The 22,102-nt window shown below is 36.8% G+C and overlaps 2 protein-coding genes across 6 annotated transcripts in view; one reads left to right on the forward strand and one right to left on the reverse strand.

Annotated features, from left to right (window-relative positions):
- kctd3 (potassium channel tetramerization domain containing 3) overlaps window positions 1–16,282 on the forward strand; it is a 34,491-nt gene extending 18,209 nt beyond the window's left edge. For 3 of the 5 annotated variants that reach the window (XM_059025326.1, XM_059025325.1, XM_059025328.1), the window contains 9 exons: window positions 4,072–4,187; window positions 4,388–4,475; window positions 5,067–5,183; window positions 8,936–9,163; window positions 10,931–11,086; window positions 11,386–11,482; window positions 12,773–12,966; window positions 13,216–13,354; window positions 15,657–16,282. In XM_059025326.1, coding sequence (XP_058881309.1) covers window positions 4,072–4,187; window positions 4,388–4,475; window positions 5,067–5,183; window positions 8,936–9,163; window positions 10,931–11,086; window positions 11,386–11,482; window positions 12,773–12,966; window positions 13,216–13,354; window positions 15,657–16,233 — 1,712 coding nt within the window. In that variant the 3' untranslated portion in view covers window positions 16,234–16,282. The remainder of the gene's footprint in view (window positions 1–4,071; window positions 4,188–4,387; window positions 4,476–5,066; window positions 5,184–8,935; window positions 9,164–10,930; window positions 11,087–11,385; window positions 11,483–12,772; window positions 12,967–13,215; window positions 13,355–15,656) is intronic. The other 2 variants (XM_034017081.2, XM_059025327.1) reach the window with 1 other exon arrangement.
- Window positions 16,283–18,147: 1,865 nt separating this feature from the next.
- The window catches only part of ush2a (Usher syndrome 2A (autosomal recessive, mild)), a 387,586-nt gene continuing 383,631 nt past the window's right edge, over window positions 18,148–22,102 (reverse strand). Inside the window, exons 71-72 of the mRNA XM_034017082.3 lie at window positions 20,830–21,054; window positions 18,148–20,326 (exon numbers count right to left, since the gene is read on the reverse strand). Of these exons, the coding sequence (XP_033872973.3) occupies window positions 20,237–20,326; window positions 20,830–21,054 (315 nt within the window). The 3' untranslated portion in view covers window positions 18,148–20,236. The remainder of the gene's footprint in view (window positions 20,327–20,829; window positions 21,055–22,102) is intronic.

The raw sequence follows: 22,102 nt of genomic DNA on the forward strand, positions 1-22,102 counted from the left end.
TATAAAAGGGACCAAAAACAAAGTACACAGAAAGTGTACTTGGAATTGCAAACACAAGTCAAAAAGGAAGTTAGAAAGGCCAAGAGAGAGATAGAAATCAATATTGCTAAGGGGGCTAAAACCAAGTCCAAAATGTTTTTCCAATATTATAACAGCAAGAGAACATTCAAAGAGGAGGTTAAATGTCTAAGAGACACAAATGGCAAAATCATAGACGAAGAAAAAAAATAGCAAATATATTAAATGATTACTTTTCACAGGTTTTTACAAAGGAGGATACGGACAACATGCCCCACATGTCGACCTGTTCCTATCCAGTTTTAAATAACTTTAGCATAACAGAGGCAGAAGTGTTAAAGGGACTAGGAGCTCTTAAAATAAACAAATCCCCTGGGCCGGATGAGATCCTCCCAATAGTACTCAAAGAAATGAAAGAAGTTATTTACAAACCGCTAACCAAGATCATGCAACAGTCTCTTGACACAGGGGTTGTACCAGGAATTTGAAAGGACTGGCATTTTAAGGGATAATGGACGACAGTGACATCTAGTGGATAAAATGGACAGTACGCTTTGGTAATAGTATCAATGAACTGAGATAAAAGAAACTTGTATGTCTAAAAAAGACATTTGTTGTTATTTAGTTTAAATCTAATACAATATCAATGTACATAGGCATGAAATATTATTGTATGTAAAATCATAACACTCAGAGTATTATATATATATTGGACAACAGTCCAATAGTATTTTATACAGTTATTTTACTACAAACACTCAAATGTTTAGTATGGTGAAGATGAAACTAAAATCTGTAGTTAATTCCAAGATACTCAGAAAGAGTATCTTGGAATAAATGCCATCTTGTTTGAAATCTACCTTAAACAGAGACGGATGGAGGTATGTTTGTCTATCAAATTAGCCAATCCTAGGTTGCCAAGAGCTTCTCTGATTGGTTATCCTAAATGCATTTAAGCTTGTGTTTGTCCTATTTTCTCGGTGCTCTCTCCCATCCAAGAGGCGCTCTCTCACTCATCCAGGACATTCTCTCTCATCCATCCAAGACGTGATCACATCAAGGAACATGCGCTCCCTTCATCAAAGGTGCTCACAGCCAACATCCAACGAAGAAGCCTGCGTCACAGCCTGCGTGAAGAACCTGTTGCTATGGAAACCATCTGATACGGTCTTCCAAGCAACGTGCCTGTCTGCCTACCTGCCTGCTGGTCGACACCATTAAAGTTGTGCGTCTCCAAAAGAAATGTGAGCGAGGTCAAGTACTTTGTTCTAGAAACTGCCGTTTCTCCACTCAAGTAATTGAGTGCACCTTCCGAGATCCATAAGAATTGGGTACTCGTGGTCTTGTAACTCCAGATGTCTGCATCAACTAAAGTATCCTGTTCCTGCTTACAAGATTACAGTTCTGTTTGAACTTCCCGCTGCTGACATCACCACAAGACATCCAGCTGTAACCCTGCTGACTGCATCACTGGGAACCTTGTCGCGTAACTATTAAATATAAATTATACTTTTCATATTACTTCAATAGGCGCATAGATTAAGTATATGATTCTTTATCTAAATAATGTTTGTTGAAATGTATATTAATCTGTTAAATCTTCTTTCTTCTCACATTAAGCTAGTTTGACCATTAGTATTTAGGAATTCTCTATTTTGTGTTGTTAGTCTGTGCTATAAATAAATTGATGTAGTTATACTTTTAAACCAGTGTCTGAGTTTGTTTTTGATCTGTTACTACGCACTGTACTAATTAATAATCCAGTTTAATATTGTATCGATGTTAAACTTTCACCAGGATTGATCTGAACTCAATGAATATTACTCTATAGAGTCCATTATGTGTATTCCTATTGCGATTATTTCCATTTGGGGGCAATAATTGGAATACAATTATTAAGCTAAAAGAAAATGAGTAGTTAGGATTAGTTCCCTAGATAAATAAATAAAGTAAATATCTGCTGCAGTATGTGGTGGAGGACTTAATTTACCTTAAAATGACTTGGGCTGCTTCTTGGTAGATAGAATGCAATGAAAAAATTGTAAAACTAAGTAGTAGTACCTGCTTTCCACACACTTGACAGTGATCAACATGGAACAAAACATTGTGTGCATGTGTGCTGGGGTTGACACACATAAATAATTTTGGACATCCATAAGCCAATAAAGTTACAGATTACAATAGTCTTGCGAGCCATAGAGCGAAAAAGATGATCACATTTTGAACCGTAGTTCAAATTCTTTAATCCCTGCATGTTTGTGTACTATAGAATACAGTAAACCAGTCAGCATTCATGATGTATGATTTTGGGGGAAGGGGGACTTGAAAAAGAGCGTGCTGTGTACACTTGCTGTAATTGATGGTAATTTTGGACAACCCCTTTATTGAATACAAATGCAACAAAAAGCTGATTATGCAAAGAGGAGGAGAATGCTTCTCGGAGAGTGCAGTCAATTGTACTCTCCTCCAACTGCACGCCATGGTGTTCGTCTGTCTCAAGTGTGCTGACTGACGCAATATATAGTAAAAGAACTGCAGCCGACTTAGTCAAAACACAGCTTTATTTAACAGTCGCCGTTTCAAGCAGGTTATCAGTCACAGTCACATTTTACTACTTTAATGCTACTTCTAATAAAAATAATAATATGAATTTACGCTTGTCAAGTGATCCCTCAAAAGTTGATTCATCAAAAGTTGTTTGCATAGTTTGCATTCAACTTTTTTTTGGTCATCTGGGCAATTAACAAAAAATCCCAAACAGCAGAGGATTTTTGAGACTTCCGCTTTACAATGCTTTGCTGTTGAGATGGCGAGTAAAGAAATTAAAAGTTCATATTTTTCCAATGTGTGAAACACCTAGTAGGCAGCTTATCTGGCGTGCTGGTTATGGTTTTACATGCTCTTCTGCTCACTAGTCAAAAGCCAGCAGCAGTATTGCCAATTCTACAAGGTTGTCAAGACTTTTTTTTTTTTTTAACTCAGCTCACTAAAAAAAATAAACAAACTAACAACAACAGAATAAATCTCCACCATGTTTGAATGGTCTTCAAACCTGACAAGAGATTCTAAACAAAATTACATGAGCAAGCATCTCCAGTGATGGAGCTCTCCCAGAGGCTGGTCTCCCTTCAATATTGCTTACATAAAACAGCATTTGTGCACTGCTGCTATAAGCACTATTTTATAGAAAGGACCCCCTAAGACAGGAACCTGTCACTCTTCATTCATTCTCCCTCCCTCTCAACAGCCTTCAAGGCTGCTGAGTCTGAGCGGGAGTGACATATCAAATTTCTTGTGACTGCCCCAGCTGTCTGGGTTGATTTTCTCCTGAACCCTTGTCTCTCTCTAGAGTAATCAGTCTGGGTTCTGTTTTTATTAGTGACTATTCCCTTATAACCTGGGTATCTGAGTATCTGGGAAAATGGAATGTGTCAGCAGAGGATGGCCCACACAGATCTTGCTGTTGCTGCTGCTGCTGTTGATAAACAGCACTTGTGCCCAATGGAACCTGAACTTCACCTTGTGCAGGTTAAAACTGCTCAGCCCCATTAATCCCCCCACTCATGGCATTCTGTTCCTAGGCTTGCTTGGCTCAATATGTGCCATATATTGAGCCCAACTGGGTGAAGGAGGGTAGGGAGTTGCTTGTGGGACAGTGATGACATTTTAAAGTTCATTACAACTCCCAAGCCTAGTCTCTAAGCAAGTCTTCACTGTCACTAATATCACATTGTTTACCTACAGTGCAAATACATAGTCTTTCTTGCTGTCCTTCTCCTCAACTCTGTATCAGGCCCTGCCCTATCCACGTCTCAAAACCCTAACATGAAAGTGACATTACCCTAAATGAAGAAAAAGTGGTCTCTTATAAATTAAAAAAAAAAAAAGTGTCCCTTTCCCATACACCTATTTGGTCTTGTGGCTGTCGAACCACTTGCTGAAATGTAATCTTTATTCAGTCATTATTCTGTGTAGTTTTTATTAAATATATAATAAAATGGCTCAACAGCAGTTTTCCAAATGTAATTTTAAGCAAGTGTCTCTTGTGTTTAGGTGAGTTCAGCCTGGGGGTTCCAGTGGATGCCTTGTTCTTTATTGGGAATCAGCTGGTCGCTACGAGTCACACAGGGAAGGTGGGGGTGTGGAATGCTGTTACGCAACATTGGCAGGTAAGCATACGGAACATACCTCGTATCCAGGATGGCTTGATGTACTGCAAAGATTTCTTTTTTTTGCCATTTAGGACAATCAGATTTTTTTTTATTTTTTAATACTGTGAAGTGTCTTATCATTTATATACTGTATTTCAGCTTTCAACATTTAAAATAATAGTTGCACAAAATTGTAATGTATCTTTCCCCCCATACAGGTTCAGGATGTTGTCCCAATTACAAGCTATGACACTGCAGGATCATTCCTCTTGTTGGGTTGTAACAATGGATCCATATACTACATTGGTAAGAATTTCTCATTTAAATATTAAAAACTGTTTTGGTTATTTGAAGGAGTACTTCAACATTTAAACAAACATTGAGTACCAAAATAAATGCTTTAATGCTGCCAAAAATGTCCAGAGGTCTGTATGTCCAGCAAAAGTTGCTGGAAGCAGATGTTTAGAACTGCTGTGCATTGTTGACAATATTTTTACACTATACAATTCAGGATGCTATGTATGTACGTACCAGAAATAGTGGAGAGGATTAGAGTTGGGGTGACAAGGGCACGCATAAGATGATATTTTGTGACTTTTAAACTATAAAATGTCTACATTGAACCTGCTGGGGATTACTCTAGAGAGGGAAACAACATATGCAAACACATGTACGAGCCAAATCACCAGGTGAGTCTATGTACTGTAGGAATACAACAAGACTTTCAATTCTGAAGTACGTTAAAGCATCCCTAATATACAAAACAAAAGACTAAAATACTCAATTAATTAATTGTACTACAATTAGCTAAGTCAAATCTTGAAATGTATGATTCTCCTTTAAGAACTTTTTCCTGTTAAAACAGCATGGTCCTAATACAGATCTTATCCACTTCAGATATGCAAAAATTTCCCTTAAGAATGAAGGATAATGATCTACTGGTGACTGAGCTTTACCATGATCCATCGAATGATGCCATCACTGCCCTGAGTGTCTATCTCACACCCAAGACAAGTAGGTATATCTTGACAATACTGCTGTAGTTTGAGATAAGAATGCACATTCATTGTGACTGCTTATGGCTTTTAGTGCTTTGAACTGCTGTTATCGGTTATGAGATTGCTGTGGCAATGAGAAATGTTTTTGTTTTTTGTATTGAACAATATTGTTGATAAAAAAAAGAATGTTTTGTGCTTGGGATTAACATATTAAGGAATTTAAGCCTTATTGTATTGGTTTGTCTTTTTGTTAACTTTGCCTTGTTTTTACTCAGGGTTCTCCCCAGGCCTTTTCAGCCGGGCGCATCACCTTTACAATAAGGATTGATTGCGCTTCTATCAGACTTGATCACTTGTGCATTTTTGGGTGAAAAAAAAGAATCTTGGAACCACATGACAGCTGTGTTACGTCTTGACACAACATTTAACCAATCAGAGAGTTGAAGGGGCGGGTTTTCTGTGTTAAGCACTTTGAGAGGCTAAAACGTTAAACTGACTGCTAAAATATTAACCGATTTATGAATGCAGGTTTTTAAAAATATGCCGGCTAATCCACCGCCTAATACTATATTTGCGGCAGCTACTTTATTAATATTACTTTAATCTAAAATATTAAGATTATTTTCGGGTATTATCATTCAGTCAATTTTTTGTCGTATTACTGTACTGTAAGGTTATATATAGTACATAATAGCTATACATATGCACCCCCCCCAAAAAAAAAGCGTATTCCTGTTGTGTGATATTGTAAAAAATATGTACCCAAGTGCTTGTGAGAGATACAGACGTGCTCACATTTGTTGGTACCCTTACAGCTCATTGAAATAATGCTTCATTCCTCCTGAAAAGTGATTAAATTAAAAGCTATTTTATCATGTTTACTTGCATGCCTTTGGTATGTCATAGAATAAAGCAAAGAAACTGTGAAAAGAGATTAATTATTGCTTATTCTACAAAGATATTCTAAAATGGCCTGGACACATTTGTTGGTACCCCTTAGAAAAGATAATAAATAATTGGATTATAGTGATATTTCAAACTAATTAGTTTCTTTAATTAGTATCACACGTGTCTCCAATCTTGTAATCAGTCATTCAGCGTATTTAAATGGAGAAAAGTAGTCACTGTGCTGTTTGGTATCATTGTGTGCACCACACTGAACATGGACCAGAGAAAGCAAAGGAGAGAGTTGTCTGAAGAGATCAGAAAGAAAATAACAGACAAGCATGGTTAAGGTAAAGGCTACAAGACCATCTCCAAGCAGCTTGATGTTCCTGTGACAACAGTTGCAAATATTATTAAGAAGTTTAAGGTCCATGGAACTGTAGCCAACCTCCCTGGGCGCGGCCGCAAGAGGAAAATCGACCCCAGATTGAACAGAAGGATAGTGCGAATGGTAGAAAAAGAATCAAGGATAACTGCCAAATAGATACAAGCTGAACTCCAAGGTGAAGGTACGTCAGTTTCTGATCGCACCATCCGTCGCTTTTTGAGCGAAAGTGGGCTCCATGGAAGAAGACCCAGGAGGACTCCAGTTTTGAAAGAAAAACATAAAAAAAAGCCAGACTGGAATTTGCTAAAATGCATATTGACAAGCCACAATCCTTCTGGGAGAATGTCCTTTGGACAGATGAGTCAAAACTGGAGCTTTTTGGCAAGTCACATCAGCTCTATGTTCACAGACGAAAAAATGAAGCTTTCAAAGAAAAGAACACCATACCTACAGTGAAACATGGAGGAGGCTCGGTTATGTTTTGGGGCTGCTTTGCTGCGCCTGGCACAGGGTGCCTTGAATCTGTGCAGGGCACAATGAAATCTCAAGACTATCAAGGCATTCTGGAGCGAAACGTACTGCCCAGTGTCAGAAAGCTCTGTCTCAGTCGCAGGTCATGGGTCTTCCAACAGGATAATGACCCAAAACACACAGCTAAAAGCACCCAAGAATGGATAAGAACAAAACATTGGACTATTCTGAAGTGGCCTTCTATGAGTCCTGATCTGAATCCTATCGAACATCTATGGAAAGAGCTGAAACTTGCAGTCTGGAGACGGCACCCATCAAACCTGAGACAGCTGGAGCAGTTTGCTCAGGAAGAGTGGGCCAAACTACCTGCTAACAGGTGCAGAAGTCTCATTGAGAGCTACAGAAAACGTTTGATTGCAGTGATTGCCTCTAAAGGTTGTGCAACAAAATATTAGGTTAGCGGTCCCATCATTTTTGTCCATGCCATTTTCATTTGTTTTATTATTTACAATATTATGTTGAATAAAAAATCAAAAGCAAAGTCTGATTTCTATTAAATATGGAATAAACAATGGTGGATGCCAATTACTTTTGTCAGTTTCAAGTTATTTCAGAGAAAATTGTGCATTCTTCGTTTTTTGTGGAGGGGTACCAACAAATTTGAGCACGTCTGTATTGGGGGTTCATGTATAGAGGCTGTACGCCTTTAAAAAGAAAGCTATGATGGGATATCAGCTGAACACCTGTCAGCTGACAAACAAATGCTTGTGCAGAGGTGCTGGATTATTACACTCCAGTTTAATGCAACACTGATGATGGTGACTAAACATGTGCGAGTACTATTGTGTAAAAAAAATGGTTAAAATGGACAGTTACATTAACAAAATGTAGAACGGCGAAAAACAAAAATGGATGTGCATTAACAAAATGCCCTGAAAACTTAACATAAACAAAACACTTTTAAATGAAGCAATAAGCTCAGTAATTAAGCTAAAAAGGAAGTGAAAAGGTTACCGTTTTTTATTTTTTTTGTGAACTCCAATAAACTTACGTTATCTTTCCCCAGTCAAATTGTAGAGTGCCAATTTAAGCACGGTAATTTACCATAATAAAAAACAGTAATGAAAAAAATATAGAACATAAAAAGAGCAACCAGATATAGTCAACGAAAGACAACACATTATTTAAATTATTTGTCATATTATATATTTAAGGTAAGGCAAGTTTATTTTTCCGTTAAAAGTGCTCCAGGCTATAATGTTCTGCCGCCCGGCTGTACAGAATTCCTGGGGAGAACCCTGTTACTACAAGTGATGGAAAGAATACATATTTGTATACAGTAAATGGCAGAGTGATAAAATATGGAGATGAGAAGCCAACCATATATTCCATATTTACACTGACCGGCCACAAAGTTAGGTCTTGGTAAGATGCTGGCCACGCTTAGGTAGGCCCTGACCCTTCTGCATTGACTGTCTTAGTAGTATCGGTTCTTGAGAGAGAGAGAGAAAAAAAAAAACAGTCTGTTTAAATACCAGGTCTAAATACAATTTTGGCTGTATATAGGTGAACTTTACAAATGTTTCCAGGCAAACTAACCCCCATCCTAAAACACTGCACACTCAAAATGTGGCATTGGAAGGTGAATCGTTCCAGATTATTAGATCTACCAAAATCTTGTTGCCTCTATTTCCAGAAATGATTCGGATGTTGTAGCTTCTGGTGGTGGTACCACAAAGTTAGTGTTATGCCAAACTGGGATATTGCACATACTGTTCATGTCACAGAGAAATGTGTATCCATTTGTGAGAGAACTTGGTTTCTACAGGTTTCACCTTTGTCTGTGTTTTTGACTTTGCCAGGTATTGAACAGACTGACATTTTTTGGTAACATACAGATACAACTTCTGGTGCTTTACAAGATAGGTCCCCAAAGACAAACATTGACGTTTATGTATTGCAGCTGTAAACAGCTGGTATTTCTAAGAGGAACACCTTTCTTTCTTTTTTTGTTTTTTTTGCAGCACCAGCAGTTTCTAAAGCAAATGGTACTCTATCACTGAGAGATGCTGTGTTTTCAGGTGTGAGTGGGAACTGGATTGAGATTGCCTATGGTACCAGCTCTGGGACAGTGAGAGTGATTGTACAACATCCAGAAACAGTGGGGTCCGGTCCTCAACTTTTCCAGACCTTCACTGTCCACCGCAGCCCTGTCACCAAGATCATGCTCTCAGAGAAACACCTGGTATCAGGTAACCTGCTTTACTTGACCTTTTTTGTTTCTTCTTTTTTTTTTTTACCTGCACAATATTACCTATATGTTAACAATATCCTGGGAGACAGTCAGCATGGTTTTAGGAAAGGGAGATCGTGTCTAACTAACCTGCTTGACTTTTTTGAAGATGCAACATTGAAAATGGATAATTGCAAAGCATACAACATGGTTTATTTAGATTTCCAGAAAGCTTTTGACAAAGTCCCGCATAAAAGATTAATTCTCAAACTGAACGCAGTAGGGATTCAAGGAAATGTATGCACATGGATTAGGGAATGGTTAACATGTAGAAAACAGAAAGTATTGATTAGAGGAGAAACCTCAAAATGGAGCGAGGTAACCAGTGGTGTACCACAGGGATCAGTTTTAGGTCATCTGCTATTCCTAATCTACATTAAATGATTTAGATTCTGGTATAGTAAGCAAGCTTGTTAAATTTGCAGACGACACAAAAATAGGAGGAGTGGCAAACACTGTTGCAGCAGCAAAGGTCATTCAAAATGATCTAGACAGCATTCAGAACTGGGCAGACACATGGCAAATGACATTTAACAGAGAAAAGTGTAAAGTATTGCATGCAGGCAATACAAATGTGCATTATAAATATCATATGGGAGATACTGAAATTGAAGAAGGGAACTATGAAAAAGACCTAGGAGTTGTGGGGAAGCTATAAAAAAGGCCAACAAGATGCTCGAATATATTGTGAGAAGTGTTGAATTTAAATCAAGGGAAGTAATGTTAAAACTTTACAATGCATTAGTAAGACCTCACCTAGAATATTGTGTTCAGTTCTGGTCACCTCGTTACAAAAAGGATATTGCTGCTCTAGAAAGAGTGCAAAGAAGAGCAACCAGAATTATCCTGGGTTTAAAAGACATGTCGTATGCAGACAGGCTAAAAGAATTGAATCTATTCAGTCTTGAACAAAGAAGACTACGCGGCGATCTGATTCAAACATTCAAAATCCTAAAAGGTATAGACAATGTCAACCCAGGGGACTTCTTTGACCTGAAAAAATAAACAAGGACCAGGGGTCACAAATGGAGATTAGATAAAGGGGCATTCAGAACAGAAAATAGGAGGCACTTTTTTACACAGAGAATTGTGAGGGTCTGGAACCAACTCCCCAGTAATGTTGTTGAAGCGGACTCCCTGGGATCCTTCAAGAAGCTTCTTGATGAGATTCTGGGATCAATAAGCTACTAACAACCAAACGAGCAAGATGGGCTGAATGGCCTCCTCTCGTTTGTAAACTTTCTTATGTTCTTATGTTCTTAATAAAACCAGTTGACTACAAATCTAAGTTCTACTGGACTCTGGTCTTGTCAAAAACAAACACACCCTTACATTTCTAACTAAATAAATATGTAAAATCCTGATTGCACACATTGTATTGTAATAAACATAATATCTAACATTTAAAAAAAGACCAGACCATTATACTTGCTGTCCTGAAGCAGAATCCTGAAAAATACAACTGTGGTAAGATTAAAACATGACCCAGAAAAGAATCAAGTCATATTTCTCATTCCACAATGATACAACTTTTAGCAAAATTAGGTATGTGGAGGTTCTTTGTCATTGCTACAGTGATAGCAGAATGTTTGTTTTAATTGTACAGTCGTGCTGCAAGCATTGGTAGGATCGAGAGCATCACAGGGCCTACTCCTCTTTTAAAATAAATGCAATTATAATTGTGTTTTGTCATGGTCTGAATTGTGATCTATTTTCTCCACCTTAGTCTGTGCAGACAACAACCATGTGCGAACGTGGACTGTGACTAGATTCAGAGGAATGATTTCCACCCAGCCTGGCTCCACTCCTTTGGCCTCATTCAAAATCCTGTCCCTTGAAGAAACTGAGAGCCACAGCAGCTACTCGTCTGGAAATGATATTGGTAAGTGAAGAGAGAGAGAGAGAACACCAGTTAGAATCACCAACTAGTGGTGTTAAGGTTGAAAATAAGTTTATTTGAAAAATTATATTGTTTACTTGTATTTATGGGGGTTTATTGTGAATTCCACAACTCTGAAATGTTGTATTTCAGTATACCTTTTGTCTAAAATACCTGACTGCAACTGCACCTGAAATCTTCTCCTGAAATCTATACAAGTATAACACTGAAAGGTTCTACCGGTTGCTAGTAAAATGTACTGAATATAACACTGAAACTAATACATACAAAACTGTTTGCAGGTCCTTTTGGAGAGAGAGATGATCAACAGGTTTTTATCCAGAAAGTTGTCCCGATAACAAATAAACTCTTTGTGCGACTTTCTTCCACCGGAAAAAGGTAATTTATTCCTTTAATGTAGAAACTAACTATAAAGTGTTAACAGTAGTGACATCAGGGATCTGAATGGAAGAGAACCCACAACTATATTCTTAACAACTATATTCTTAACAACTTCAACTCCAGATGTAAAAATGAAACCCCTTCCTAGGTACCAGATTTTGAAAATAATAATAATAATGTTTTCAAACCTGTAATTGCTATAAAATGTTAATATATGATAAATAAAACACAAATAAATGACTTAAACTGTGTTTTTCATTAACCCTTTATGCTGCTGTGTACTACATATCCATATACAATATAGAGATAAAAAAGTTTGTTTTTTTTTTAACAATGAAAACAAAAACGCTGCTAATAACGATAATCACAATAATCAGTAACAGTAATTATCAAATAAAAATCAAACAACATCAAAATGTGTGCCAGTATCGACTTGCTCTGTGCCATTTATTGAAATGTTCAATACAACAGAACCCGGGATTGCCTTCGCAACCACTGCACATTTTTCTTTTGTCTTTTCTTTTGTTTTCGTTTTCGTAGCAGACCTTGTACCTTTTTTTACAGTGTCTGCTTCGCTTGTGTTGGAGGGATAGTCACAAATGCGTGTACACAGCTACTTAGCGCAGGCATTGTGATGGATATGGCTTCCGCATTGCCTGTACCCAGTGCTGTGTTTTGATAGTATTTCGTCACAGCACTGCCATTTCAAACCAAACAGCTTCCCGTTTGCAGCTGGCTTACCTGTAAAGTAGCTGCATGCTCTTCTGTTTGTACAGTTTGTATTGTTCTTGGCTCCACATATATATACTTGTAAAAGCTGAATGGCTTCCTGCAATATATCTCAGCCTTCTACCCACAGCTACAGACTGGAATTGCTACATGACACGCATTTGGATAAAAATGTCACCTGACCCTCCCCCAACTTTCATTGCACAGTATTAGCACTGCTTTAGAGAATGAAACCTGAAACGCTAGACTGAAAAACCGATCATAGAATAGAAATGGGAAACTTGACGTACGCAGGTACGGTATGGGAGTGTAAGTGGGTTTTCAATTGACCTACGTGCATATGTCATGGTGTTGAAGTGGTTAAAACATAACAGTTTTATACATTTTAATAAATACTCGTGAAAATGTGCATTTCTAATTGGTGTGTGAAAGATTGTCTGCCAAGTATTTGAATCTCTTTATAATCTTACTGCTACTGATTGTAAATATGTCTTACTGTAGGTACATTCAGACGCAATTTTTTAAAAATGACATGTGCTTTTTTGTTAACGATGACAGAATCTGTGAGATCCAAGCTGTGGATGGCACCACAATTTCCTCCTTCACAGTGAGGGAATGTGAGGGATCGAGCAGAATGGGGTCCAGGCCACGCCGATACCTCTTCACAGGTCATGGAAACGGAAGCATTCAGATGTGGGATCTAACAACTGCCATGGACATGGTGAACAAGGCGGAAGATCCGAAAGAAGTTGGTAAGTTGGAGATTTCCTTAGACTGCAAGTTGACAATCGTGCACGAGGGTGCAAGTCCTTACATTACTGGTCCAGCAGTTATACTGCAAACGGCCTTTACGTACATTCCCCGGCTGTAAAGCAAGTGCTGCTTTCTGCTATTTATTTTGACAACAGCTAAAGGGACTATTTTGGTCAGTCAAATTCATACTGCATGTATGTGTTTATGAATAGCCTTGTATAAATATGTGTAACAAGTTGTTGTTTTAGAGGTGGGAGGCCCCACAGAAGAAGAACTGTTGAAACTGTTGGATCAGTGTGACCTGAGTACCTCTCGCTGTGCTACCCCCAACATCAGCCCAGCTACCTCAGTGGTACAGCACAGTCGGTTGCGAGAGTCTAACTCCAGGTGAGAAATTTCATATTGCTAAAAAGATGCAGAAATTTGAAATCATTGCAGGTCAACTTTGTAAATGAGAAACTGTTGTCAATGGCTTCTCACCTGGCTAAACAACTTACATTCTCTATCACGTCTGTAAAAACTAAATAAGAGCTATCAGTATCACAACAAAAATATATGTAGGGCTTCTGATTTTCGGTTTTAACCGGTAAAACCCGATAAAACACCCCCAATACAAAAAAAAAATGAAATTGGTGAATAGCCAATAAAGACCGGAAAACACCAGAAAAACTGTGGAAATGGTTAATCAATTCACGTTGACTTTACCCTTTTTCCATTAAAAAATAAAACCTACTACAAAAATAATAATAAATACATTTCCCCATGATGTTGGGCAATGTCCCACCTTCCTGACTTGCATCTATCATTGATTTGTTCTGAATACTTTAAACACGCCCCAACTACTGAGTGACAGCGCATTCCTACATTTCTATTGGAGACACTGCTTGCGAGATTTAAAACGAGATTACGATCAGGATGGAGGCTTGTTAGCAAGATTAAAGCTGTATTACAGTTAAAATACGGAGGATTTTAACAGAATTGTGGCGAAATGTACAAAAATGCCTACACACAAAAACCCCAGAAGAATGTGCCCGTGACTATAGGGATTTCATTGTGGAAGACAGCAATGGAAAGAAGGTACAACTTAAGTGTGCAAGTACTGTTGAGTTACTACTGTACATATTTTGACAGAAAATTAAAAAAAAAAACGCTCAAGCATTTTGGAAAGTAACCAAAAACACTAATTTCATACAGTATATCAAAAATGAAACCCCCTGAGAAAAAACACAGTAGGATTTTTCTTTTATTAAACAATTATCACAATTTAGTGATTTAATAATAATAATAATGTTTGCTTCATGAAATCAAATAAAGACATAATGCAGTCCAAACATACTTGCCAAAACTGAGCCCATCTAATTTTTATGCATGATACATGACAAAACAAAAATAATAATTAAACTAAAAAGATTCTAAAGAAAAATTAAGAGTACATTTTAAAACATATTTTTTACATTCAAACTAGGTAATCGTAGGGTATATTTCATCATAGAGTGAAAATGTTGCTTTAAAAAGCTGTTAGAAAGGTATAATACGGTATACTTTCAGTGGATATTTGTCCTGATACACAAACTGAAAGTCATGTTATGCTAAACAGGTAGAATGGGTTAAAGGATTAGTTTCTAAACTACATTACCCAGAAGAACAGCGATGACACTTGTTTAGTACGTTTTGATTCTTATATGGCCATTGGATAAAGAGAAATAATTTTGTTTTGTGGGCGTTTCACTGGCCGTTGCCCTGTCGGTCTCACAGCAGCCTGAGTTGTGAGAGACTGAGTTTAGTAAGTGCAATGCTGTGCTGTGGAGTCATTTCAAAGTTGTAGTAAAAATAATGAAGTCAGTCTATAGCTTTACAAACCTACTGCCAACCATCCGATTTTTAAGTAGCTTTTTAAAAAATAAATACATTGCTAAACCGTTGCATATAAAATAGTTTAAAGGTTTTTGTCATTTTTATTATGTTAAATATTCTTCCTAAAGCTGGTGGTCAAACTTTGCTGTAGACAAAGGCAATTTTATAGTATTGTTGCATTAATTTAAATATGTTTGTTACTGTGTGTGACTGAGGGTTTGTGAATTAAAAGGATATGTGTATTTGTGTACTCTGTATATATTTTTGCTTTGAGGTTTAGTTTCACTTTGTTTTTGTTTTTTTAATTTTCATTTTAATGTGCAAGACTTCCACATGTTTAGAGTTTTTAGGACCTTGCGTGACTCCATAGAAATCTACTGGAGTTTTCTAGCAACAGAACGTTGTGACAGAAGAAGAAAAAAGTACTTGTCCGACGGGCAAAATATAACGGTAAAACTAGTTGTCCCTCTAACAAATCTTGTTGTCCTAGCCGTCAGGCGATATAAATTGCACACCCCTGCATATATATCCCGAGCATTCCCACTATCAAAAAACAGTTCTCTAGATATAAGTACACATTTGTGTGTCACTTGTTAAACTCATACATAATTACAGTTGGTTCCCATTTTTGACCAATTAAATTAAGAGCTTCAGGCCTTATGTTTTATACATTCATACGTCACTTTGAATGCCTCTAAGCTTCCATAAAACAATTATTGTGTAATTGGCCAGAGCAATTCAGTCAAATAGACCATTACAGGTATGCCCTAATAGTCTTAGCTTTTGTATGGCTTAAAAGCTCATGTTTTTTTTTTGTTTGTTTGTTTGTTTTCAGTCTGCAGCTGCACCCTCATGACACAATACCAGAGACGGCTACATACGGAGCAGTGAGACCATACAGGGAGAGCCCCCTTCTGGCCAGAGCCAGACGGACTGAGAGCTGTAACAGTTACAAGGACTTTCAGTCTTTTAACCTGGGTATTAATCTGCTGGAGAGGGAAGGTGCTGAGAACGGCAGCTTGTCCCTCATGCCTTCGTTGGAGGTGAGGCGGACTACAGCAGAGACCAGTGCTTTGGCCAGGAAAAGTTCAGCGGTAGAAGTTTGGACAAACAGGGGCTCAGACGGAGTCCCAGAGTCCACCAAGCCACCTCCGGAAAGCCCTGGGGAATCCAAGAAAAAGGGCCAGGATGAAGAGATGGACCTAAAGCAAGAGATAAAGAAGAGGAGCACGTTTGATGGAGGGTTCCTGGGGAGGAAGAAAGCATCTCCAGTGCCTCCGCTTGCCTCCCCACCCTCGGGAGCAGAGGCAGGGAGCGAATCATCTGGCACCGCGTCTCCATCTCCAACAAAAATGGCTACATCCCCAAGACATAAGAAGAATGACTCCTCTTGTCAGGAGTACAGTTTGTGATTTGTCTAAAAAAAGAAGAATGAATACATTAAAATCATCTTAAATGAAAGCACTGTTTTTGTCTTAAAATACCAGGGTGCCATTGAAAATGACCACAAGTGCATCCTTCGGGATTACCTTGGAAGTGACCACCAGGATTCTATTGTAAACAGTGGGATTGTTTTTAAATCTAGATAACCCTTTAGAAACAAGCAAACACTCATTTTGCATGAAGTAAAGCACGAATTATGTGTTCTAGCTATTTTGCAAGAATGGGGTATAAAACAGAACCACCTGTAGCCATAGAGGAATGCCAATACAATTCTTAATGCTAGTGTCTTTGGAAAAGTAAAATACTTTTTTGGGGGAGGAGATGTTTTTTGGAAATTACAACTCCTATTCCTGCCTTAATGTTCATCCTTATATAGTTTAGCTTCCCCTACTGTTGGGGAAATGTCTGACAAAAGGTTAATTTCTAGCACAAGCTTGCAATACACTACACAGGCTTGCTGTTCATAATCACTACATTTTTAAAATGACACTAATATTGGGGGCATGGAAAGCTGATATCTAAAAGACAACAGTATTACTACTGGGGAGGATCAATGTTCATAATGCTGGAACAGGGGTGTTAGTGTAGTACCAGTGTTACATTGTATGGATGAAACCATGCAAACAAATGCACATAATAAAGCACACCTCAGTACCTGGGGCAGGGATCATTATTGGTTTTGTAATTTCTTCCTTAATATTTTTTGCACTGTTGTCACATAAAATGTCCATCTGTGGTGCTATCAAAGTCAGCCAAAGTGGAGCACAATTACAGAAGATTTGCACCCGCTCCCAAGACCAAGCACAATCTGTTGAGGGACATAAGTCTTGAGTCTTTGCTGTTTATTTATAAATAGGGTGCCTTTTGAATAGCAAAAAAGAAGTAAACCAAAGCAAGTTACTTATATTTTTTCTTTTGATATTCTATCATTGGTGTTTTGGTAATACAGTCTATATTTTCTGTTGTGTTTAATTTAAATGACACATTACCCTTATACTTTCCCTGCAGTGGTGCATTTGAGCTGTGAGGTGTTGTGTGAGTTTGGTTCCTCTTTATTAGTGTAGCTGTGTGAGATTGATTTTAAGAGAATGAATGGGTGAAACTAAGTAAATTATTTCAATTGTCATCAATGTAAGAAGCTACAAGTATATAGTCAATATTACCAAACTTATAAATATATGTATTATATTGTATTTACTTATGAGTATTTTAGTTTATCATTTTTATTGATGCGCTAATATTGTTTTATATGTATTTGCACTCTCCTTCAAGGAAAACAAACTGTAGTGTAGTGCATTGAATGAAGAGACTTTCAAGACAAAGAAAAACAAATGTGAGTAGACAGTTAAGTTATTTTTGTAAATGATGGTAATAATAAGAACAAATTAAGTTATTTTTCCAGAAGGGGAAAATATCACGTAATCTTTTTAAAATACTGTAGTATGACATCGCTGTATGGGGCACTAAACTGTATTAAGGTCTCTATTTCTAGCAATCTGTTTTGGTTGCTACTTGGGGATAGTTAAAGCCATTGATAGGGAGGAGGAAAGGGTTAGTGTTAGAAGAAATAGAATAGACTAGCAGTATAAAAAACATGTTTGAATCAAGTGGTAAAGCCAAACCACTACAAACAAACCTAGCTTCTTGAAAGTTCTTCATTTAGAATTTGGAAACCACTTGCTTATGGTCATCTAAACCCTGGGGATGAAATTGAGTGGAGACCTAGAGCACTACACAAAACAAATGTATGGTTAAAGTTAGGTACGGTGAAAATGTACATACAACTGGTACCTGGATCCAACCCAGAAAAATAAGAGCATGCACAAGCTTTATTGCTCTAATGTCACAAATAATAAAAAGTGACTAAAAAAAGATGTCTCTTCTCTGATGTATTATTTTGCAAAAAAAGGAAAAGTTTTAAAAACCTTCTTTTTATGTAATTTAATTATTGCACATAACACACAAATGTTGCTACAAGTTACAAATAATACTGTACCATACATTGAATAGGTCAAGAACCCAGGTATTGATTGGTATTGAACCCTTTAAAATGTAATATATTGTTTAAAGGTATACAGGTTTAAAGAGGTTTTCAAATATGTGAAAGCTGTGGGATAGAAAGTGCTGTGCATTTGGTGGTATGTACTACCAGCATACAATAAGCAGAGGCACTGTGTTAAGCACACCTCTTTTCAGCTGCTTATCCCCCAGAGGTAGTTACAGAGTAAATAAAAAAAGAAGGCAATAATGTCACACAGATTCAGTCAGTGTATCCGTCAGATATACAGTACAGTATTTAGGTAATGTTATTTCAAGGTTTGAGTAAGGCGCCCACACAATGCGCATCTGTATTATACATTTTACTTAAGGGATTTATTAATTAACACTTGTAATACTATATGAACATAATTTTCCATAATATGACGCCTCAAAGGATGGCAAAATACAAAGTATGGTGTGGTCTACAAAACATTTAATGCAATATTTTATATTCAATAATTATGAGATTTAGTGATAACACACTTGAAAATGGTAATGGCAGCATGGCCAAGTGGTTAGAAATGTGAATCAAATGACTAAATAACCAGTACATAATTACTGTATTTAAAAAATTTGATTGAAATTTAAAACCTAATTAACTTAAATACAATATGCTTTTAAGTCATATCATTTTATTCTGATTTTAAAATGACAGAATATGTTACTAAATAGTAGCACTACCACTAAACCTACATATTACATTAATACTGAAAATTAAATGACAGACATAATTTGAGAAAATATAACTTAAAAAATGTCTGCTATATGTGTTTTGTATTTCAAAAGTAAAACATGCCCCTTAAAAAAAACCCTTTAAGCCCACTGAAATTGGGCAATGTGAAAATACTGTACGGTATGGGACACTTGTATTCAAATAAACATAACAATACAGTATAGTTCTAATGTGCAGTAATTGTTTTATAGGCCTGACCTGTAACTAACCTAACGACACAATCTCTGGTTTCATCATCCTAATTCAAGGTAACACGTGCTAATTAAACATACATTTAACAAAGACAATACAAAGAATTGGCTTTTTTGTTATCACTAAAAAGCATTTACAATAAACATTCTGTTCATTTTGTCCAATCTTACAGGCACATCTTAATAAATAATACACCATCCACTTTTAAATTAACCAGTATATTTGGTTAGACTTTAACTAAAGTAGTCTCATCTATAGTTGGACATTGTAAGTTAACACTACTTTCTGTATATTTCACAATTATATAATAAACCAACAAACTGTACAGTAGTAGTTGTATTTTGAGCAATCATAATGTATCAGACATTATCGTTTACATTATATTGTAACAAACTCAACTTCCCTGCTAAGAACTACAACTTCCATAATTCTAATTCTTGCTAATAAATACATGTTAAAGGTGTAATTTCCCTTTGTACAACAATACTGGCAAAAAACAAAACAAAACATTGAACATACCAATAATGATTTGAAATACATTTGAGTGGAATTATATACATATTAATTTTACTGTGTCTACATCCTCATTTTAAAAGAACACCTTAAGGCTTATGGTACTAAATGTATGTATTATAGTATAATATACACCATCCAAAGGTTTATATGCAGTATCTATGATTTCTCTGTATATCAGCTGAATCCATTTTGGACAGATTGGAATATTATTCTATAATAATTGTGATGGAAATATGCTGTTTTTAACATAAGCTGGCCTTAATGTCATTTTGTTTGGAAACAAATACTAAATTTAAAAAAATGTAATATGACCATTTTAGAAAAGGAAAAATAAGTTAGTGTTCTTGCGTGGTTGACCCCAAGGATGGATGTATGAATATGCACTTGTGTATGAATTTTTAGTGTTTCATGAGTTCTTGCTAGTGCTAGCGACAAATAATACACACTTTACATTGTACAGATGTTTTACATCTTTTTTTCAGAAGTCCTTGCTACAAATGGGTGTCTGTAAACATGGTGTGTTCCTTTCTCACTGTACTGAATCCTTTTATAGAATCAATGAGGTCTTCATCTTCTACAAACTGAACAAAACAAAAAAAAAACTGTTTAATGGTGAGGTTAATATTAAGTATTTTGTCAGAGCACTAATCTTCAATATGCTGTTACATCAAAATCAATGTCTAAAATGAACTACTAAGCCAACCTTGTAACAGCAGACAATTTATACACAGTACCTGTATTCATTCTTTATGCTAAAATCTATCACAATATACATATAGTATAAGATCTTGTCAATTATATTTCATAAAAAAGAATCTAAAATAAAAATTTGAAATGAAAAGAAGTCTCTCCGATTCTTAGGTTGATAATGTTTGGCTCATATAAGTATAAACTATGGAGGACCTCCACAAACCTATTTTGCCACTATTAGGCATACAACTATACATTCTATTGACCATTTAAAAAAAAAAAGTAGGAAACAAAATAGGGGTCTTAGTGTTAAAACTATAATTGCAGATCTTGGTTTTTTATTGGAAGCTAACGATTACATGTCTAGCAATGTAAGGTCATTCTTGAAACTTACCATTCCACTATCATGGCCTTGGACAATGGTCTCCCACACTGTGTCTTCAATAAGAGACTTTTTATCATGGGTGTCAATGAGCTGACTAACACTGCGGTGCAGGGAGTTCTGGGAGTAGACCCGACTCAGCTGGGTTTGACTTGGCACTCGAAGAACTGACATACTTCGGTTACTATGGTTACTTAGATGAGACCCAGGCCCTGCTATTTTGGTATCTGCCAGACCCTGTGGATTAAATATACACGGTTAATAGAGAGCATTTCGGCAAAAACAAACATGCATACAACTAGTTAACTTCTGTTGACATTATAAACTTGGTGGCAAAAGTGATGTCAAAGGGCCTCCCTTTCAATCAAAAGTACCTGCTGCACTGTTAAAAATAAATAAAGTCTCACATTAAGCAAAACAGTATTATAGTGCTACCAAACCTTTATAATGCTGTTATATATATATATATATATATATATATATATATTATATATATATATATATACGGTGCCCTCCATAAGTATTGAGACAGTGAAGTCAAAATTGCTATTTTTGCTGTACACTCAAGCAATATGAAAATAAGAGTAAAAGATTAATATGAGGCAAAAGTACAGAATGTCACCTTTTATTTCTGGTGGTTTTAAGACATACATGTTTTCCCGACTAAGAATAACAGCACTTTTAGAGTTCCATCCCCCCATTTTATGTGAGCATAAGTATTGGGACAATTCAACTTAAAGCAAATATAAGAAGTATAAAAGCTAGTATTTAGTCACAAATCCCTTGCATGCAATAACAGCAGTGAGTCTGCAACCCATTGACATCACCAAACTCTTGGTATCGTCCTTTGAGATGCTTTGCCAAGCCTTTACTGCAGCCATTTTCAGCTGTTGCTTGTTTTGGGGAGTTTATGACTTCAGTCTCCTCTTCAGCAAGTGAAATGCATGTTCAATCGGATTTAAATCAGGAGATTGGCTTGGCCAGTCTAAAACTTTCCACTTTTTTCCCCTGATGAACTCCTTGGTTGTGTTGGCAGTTTGTTTTGGGTCATTGTCCTGTTGCATTGTGAAGCACCGCCCAATGAGTCTGGTGGCATTTTCTTGTACATTGGTAGCCAAGATGCTTCTGTACACTTCTGAAGTCATTCTGCTGCTGCCATCATTCGTTACATCATCAATAAAGATGAGTGAGCCTGTTCCAGAGGCAGTCATGCATGCCCATGCTATGACACTACCTCCACCATGCTTCACAGATGAGGTAGTATGCTTTGGATCATCTGCAGTTC

Source organism: Acipenser ruthenus, chromosome 6 (genome assembly GCF_902713425.1).
Source record: "Acipenser ruthenus chromosome 6, fAciRut3.2 maternal haplotype, whole genome shotgun sequence".
NCBI lineage: Eukaryota > Metazoa > Chordata > Actinopteri > Acipenseriformes > Acipenseridae > Acipenser > Acipenser ruthenus.